This window comes from Buceros rhinoceros, unplaced genomic scaffold (assembly GCF_000710305.1).
Source record: "Buceros rhinoceros silvestris isolate BGI_N320 unplaced genomic scaffold, ASM71030v1 scaffold32506, whole genome shotgun sequence".
NCBI classification, from domain to species: domain Eukaryota; kingdom Metazoa; phylum Chordata; class Aves; order Bucerotiformes; family Bucerotidae; genus Buceros; species Buceros rhinoceros.
The window spans coordinates 1-5,560 of NW_010418632.1; the positions used below are offsets into that span (position 1 = coordinate 1).

Below are 5,560 nucleotides of genomic sequence, written 5' to 3' on the forward strand. Positions count from 1 at the left end.
CGTCGGCCGCCGGCTGGGTGGGCAGCGAGGACTCGGTAACTCAGAAGCTGAGGAACAAGGGCTGGCGCACAGCTGCAGGTCTGGATTTTGGGGGGTGGTGGTGAAGATGAGCCCAAGAGCGCCAGGACATGCCCCAGGCAGAGCGACTGGCAGCTGCTCTGTGCAAAGCAGGGGAGCAGCATTGCTGGGCGCTTCTGCTTCCTTACTGTGCTAAGTTCTGCTACAGCGCGGGTGTTTCGTTACAGGTTGTCTACTTGGTGCCAGCTGCCCTGACACTGCTTGTCAGCATCAACCCCTCAATAACAGGTATGATTCTGGCATGCAGAACAGAGTCTCTGCTGAAATTTTGCCCTCAAAAGTTCTTTTTTTATTGAATCACAGATCAGGCCATGTAGAAACATCCTACTGCCTCTGGGACCTGCTGCTACAAAAGCTGGTCTCTGTTTAGTGCTCGTGGCTGGACGTGCTGAAGGTGAACGGAGGAGCCCTGCACAAAGGCCTCTGCTGGGTGGCCTCACCTTTGCACCCTGACTCCAGCACTAGGAGCCTGAGCACAAGCCTGGGAGCATGTCCCGGACGTGCCTTTGGTGTCAATGTCAGCACATTAATGCCCTTTGTTCCCTTGCTGTAAGTCTGTGGTCTTGCTTATCTGCTGGTAGAAGAGCAGCTGAGCTCTGCACAGCCCTCTGGAGAGCTCCAGGTTGTGCTCAGTGTCCATCCTGCAGCAGCCCCGCTGGTGGCCCATGGTTTGGAATGCATCAGGGAGGTCTGATAGGTGCAGCCTCACAATAGCGGCTCTTGGCTGGTCGAGAGAATCTGCATGTTAAACTCACGAGGGGGTTTTTGTTAACCAGGTTTTGCCAAATAGGTAATTGATGACAACCTTGGGTCACGCTGAGCTCCTGAGTTTTGGCAGCTCATTGTCCTTCCTGCTTGCCCACAAAAGGCTGCTGCTAACTTCATGGGTTTTGCTGGTGACATTGCAGAGACAACCAAGAACTGTCCGTGTCCTTTCCTCTCTCTCCCCTACAAGCCCCTGGGGATGGACATGGGAAGCCACGAGAATCTGTGGCGCCACTCAGGTATTTCACACCATCTGTAGTTCTCTGTTTAAAACCATCAGTCCCCAAGCTGAGATGTCATCAGTGTCGCTGCTGTCCACTCTGTGCTCCCCTGGGGTTATGCTGAGCCCCTGGTGATGCCTGTGAACTTCGGGAAGGCTGTTCCTCCTGCTTAAGAGAACTTCCACATGGAATCCACCTTGGCATTCTTTCCCTGCCTTGTCACCGAGGTGCTACTGCCAGGCAGTTGCATCTTTAGGAGAGCCAGCCCCAAGCCCACGCGTGTTTAGTTCAACAGCACTTTTCAGCAGATCTCCCTGGTTGTGAAGGTGCTGGTATTAATTCCATCTTCGTCCTAAGATGTGTGTGATGGCTGGAGGCATCTTTTTCAGCAACCCAGTTGCCTTTTGATTTACACGCTACGCTGCAGTTGCTCCAGTCTGTGTTTTTCCTCAGATAATGGTGTTTGGAGGAACCTTTGTGACCTACATTCCGCTGGATGCGTTGTGGGGACCATCACCTTGGCTCATTCTTTGTTCGCTTACGCTCAAGGCAACATCCTGCACGAAGAGGAAGGCAGGTGAGGAGGGAGCTCCAGGCCCGTCTCCTTCAAATGGGCACCTGGCTAAATGCTGTTCGCTGGGCTGTGGGAGTGAGCGCCTTTGGTCCAGGGGAACCAAACCAAGGAGGGACCATCGTGCTCCAAACCAGGGATTTGTTGGACAAAAGAGCTAACGGGGGAGCAAATCGCTCTCCTGACTGTGGCAGTTGGATGTAACAGAGCAATTCTGGCTTCCTAAGACCAGGGCACTGGCACAGCAAAATAGCTTCGTGTTCCCCTGCTGGAGCTGCAGGAATGGGAAAGAATGTTTTAAACACTCTGGAGGTGGCACCAAGTACGTCTGGCAGGGGCTGCCAAGTCCTTCGAACTGTCAGGGGCTGGGTGGGAGCCAGGATTTCTCAGCTGGACAGTCGGTGCTCAGGCAGCGCTGAGGTGCAGGACTGGCAGGTTTGTGGTTATAATCCTGGTAAAATGCACTGAACTGCTCCGAAGGAGCGGCCACTGCTGGGCCAGAGGAAAAATCTGTCTTTTGTGAAAGCGAACGCCTGCTTGTGTTATTTTCTGCATTTTGTTTGGCTTTTTAGAGAGTTGTTTGGTCTGGTGATCATCACAGTATGGATGAGTCTGTGTCGCAGTTCAGCAAAGTAAGTTTTGGTTCTTGTTTTGTTAAGTCCACTCCTACACTCACATTTCTTGACCAGCTTCTTGAAAACTTAAGTGTTGATTTGTTTGGCCGCTTGTTTTCCTCATTGATGTCACTGCCTGAACCTTCTCAGATCCCTGAGCAGTAGCAGCGGGTGATACAGCCTGTAGGATCCTGCACAGATAACAGTCTGCAGGGGCAACGTAAAGCGACACAGAACACTTTTTCTGTCCCCTGCCATAGGGGCAGGGGACGTTCTCCCTGTGCGTAAGGACAGCACACCCCTTGGGCACAGCAGGCTAGGGAGCCTGCCCACAGCTGCCAGTGAACCAGAAGCTGTTTCTACCCTTGCTCCCAGTCTGCAGGACTTTCCAGTTAGGGTCTGTGCTGGTGCCGCGGGTGGGTGCTGCAGGCAGCACTGGCAGAAGGCTCGGGGTGGTGCCTGGCTCCATGCTTTTCCCCTCCCGCTTCCTTGGGGATGGTGCTGCAGCAGCACTGCTAAACCCGTTAGCTGGGAGCAGAGAAAAGCCCAGTCTGCCAAAAAAGTACCTTTGTGCTCAGAAAACGTGTCATGGATGTGCTGGGCAAGCAGAGGGCTTGTTATTGCCACTTTACGTAGCCTGAGGTGGCAGAAAAGCTATCCCTGTGGCGTGCGGTGCCTCTGCGGAGCCAGACTCTGCTGTGCATCCCCAGGGGCTACATTAAAGTGGCTGAACAAACACTCTGCTGTTCTGCAGCAGCCTGATCCGAGTGCTCTGTTGTGTTTGCTCCTTTATAGGAGTCCCCTGGGTGGAGCTCGCCTGGCTGCTGCAGTGGTGGTCGCCCTCTTCCCCTTTATCTCCTGGCTGTACATCTATGTGAACAAAGAGATGCGAGAGTCCTGGCCACAGCACTGCAAAACGGTGATTTAATGGGGCGGGACAAAGTACAGAATGAACATTCTGACCTCACTGGCTTTTACCTGTGGCTCTTCACGAGAGGTTGGTGTTGTTCCTGGCTCCTCTCAAAGCACCTGGCTGCTTCCAGCACTGCGGTTTGGGACTGTTAAAGGAATGAAGGAACACTGTCACATCTGAGTGGAGGATTTTCCTGTGGAAGCTGTTGTACAGCTCCGTGCTCCGCATGTTGTCAAAGCACCGTGGAGGTAATATGTGCTCTACCAGTAAATTCAGCCCTGGATCACTCTCCAACACCTTGTACTCTGCGAAATCTGCTGTTCAAAAGTAAAGCAAACACCTGGTTTCAATAAATTACTATTTACAGCCTTAAAACTTGCAGACACCTGCCTGGATAGTCCACGGAGAGCACCTGAAAAACTGGGCAGGCTGTATTTCTGTTCCTATGCTAAAATCCCATGTAGAATATATATTAAGAAGTATTTTTGCTATTATCTGAAAATTACTGCTTTTACAGAGCAATAAATACTATTTTCTAAAGAAAATTTACTGGCAGCTTCTGTCTGTTTTCTGCAAGACGTGCACTCCAGCCTGTCCCCAGCAGACCTCACAGTTTCTGTTCCTGGGCACCCACAGTGACAGCAAGCACCTTCCACCGCTGCTACGCCGGGAGGAGGAAGCCAGGGGGGACACCGGGGCTGGCTGGGAGAGAGCCAGAATCAGCACAGCAACACGCTCCAGGTGAGGGCTGCTCCGCGCAGTCGCTGCAGACTCATTCGGCTGCACACGGGCTCATCCCAGCAGGTGCATCTGCAGCATCACACGATGTAGCACCCACGGTCTCCATGTCCCTTGGGCTTAGCTTGTTTTGGAAGAGGGTCTGGTAAAGGAAATGAGGCTCCCGGGTGGGCTAGTTCTACCAAACGTAAGATGTCATGGATGCGCTGTCAAAATATAACTGGAGAGGTGGCAGGAACAGTTCTGCGGGCTTTAATTCTGACTGGTAATGAAAAGAGTGCCTTTTCCTGGACTACAGTTTGCATTTTTTCACAGTAAGTAACAATCTGGGCAAGGTTGGGTATTTCAAGTCAACATTCAAGTATCTTTCTCTCACACATGGTTACTGGCCTTCTCTGTTCTCCAGGAAGAAACTAGGTCTGTTTTCTTACAGAAACCTAATTCCTGCACATCTTTCTAAAGCAAATACTAAGCTGGATCCCCCAGTTTTTGCCTGAGTACCTCCTGGAGAAGAGCAGTTGGTGCTGGCACTGTCAGAAAGGCATAACCCTGTCTGAAATTCTGCCCCGTCCCTTCAGGATCAGTTTGTCTTCATAGACATAAATAGTTCCAAAGGCGTTGCTTTCTGGGGGAGTTTCAATCACCCCCTCCACAGTCAGGTGATGAACCCCATGAGAGTCTAAGCAGTAGCCGCCGTCATGCAGGTGCCCTGCAAGAACGCAAACCACGCACCGGTGGGAGTGGATGACCGAAAGGGCGTCCCCGTAATTCCAGGCCAGGCAAACTCTGTCTGAGGCATCTGGGTGGATGGGCAGATGACCTGCAGTTGAGAGGGAAAGAAGCAGGAGAGTTACTTCAAGTGTAACCAAACTCTGCCTTCCCTGCTGGGCAGTTCAGACATCTCACTGCGTATGGATGCTCACCCCAGTGTGGGACACAGCTGCTGTTCTCCTGCTTCACAGGCTGCATGTCTACCACAGCAGAGCCACAAAGCTGCCACATTCTCCTCTACCAACGCACTGGTACACAGCTTTGCTTTGCATCTATCCCCAAACATCCCCTGCATCCACCTACCCATAACTACAACTTTTTCTTGGTTTTCATCAGAGAACTTGAGGACTTCACTGAACCAGTCCAGCTGGGCTTGGCTAAATCCACCATTAAACTCTACAAACTGAGGTTCTTCGAGTCCTGCAATGAAGAAGAAGGTTAGGCACAGGTGCACACACCCCTCATGGCTCCCCTGCTTCCTTGACTTAGACTGCTAAACAACAGTTTATTCTTATAAGCTTTTTTTTTTTCCATCTCTTGGATCAAAACTCCAGCCTCCTTGGACAAACAAGACAAAATTGTTTGTGTTTTGGGGGTTTTCATCATGCTGCAAGACAGGGTCTCCACTCTCGGGTCCCTCTCATCATTGGGCGGCCATCACTTAACGCTCTGCAATAACAGCTGCATCAACAGCTGCCTTTTGTTGCAGTACTGCAGGGCCACAGCACACACAGCCCCATCCCCAAAGCGCCAGCGCAGCATGACGGGTATGGGGGAGCATCTCCTGTGCCCCCCTGGAGACCCACTGCCCGGCTCTTGGCCGACAGCAGGGAGGTGGAGGAAGAGGGCAGAGATGGGGCACATGCCTCAGCGCCCTGGCAACCAGCTG

At 52.1% G+C, this 5,560-nt stretch overlaps 2 protein-coding genes across 2 annotated transcripts; one reads left to right on the forward strand and one right to left on the reverse strand.

Moving 5' to 3' along the window:
* Positions 1-245: 245 nt before the first annotated feature.
* Positions 246-3,177, forward strand: TMEM220 (transmembrane protein 220; the record flags this gene model as incomplete). Its single annotated transcript, XM_010138620.1, has 4 exons — positions 246-306; positions 1,518-1,641; positions 2,208-2,267; positions 3,045-3,177. Coding segments are annotated over 4 exons (378 nt in total), but the record flags the coding sequence as incomplete, so codon positions are not given.
* A 1,256-nt stretch (positions 3,178-4,433) lies between these two features.
* ADPRM (ADP-ribose/CDP-alcohol diphosphatase, manganese-dependent) lies at positions 4,434-5,091 on the reverse strand (the record flags this gene model as incomplete). The annotated part of the gene is made up of 2 exons (XM_010138621.1): positions 4,434-4,720; positions 4,975-5,091. Coding segments are annotated over 2 exons (404 nt in total), but the record flags the coding sequence as incomplete, so codon positions are not given.
* Positions 5,092-5,560: the final 469 nt, after the last annotated feature.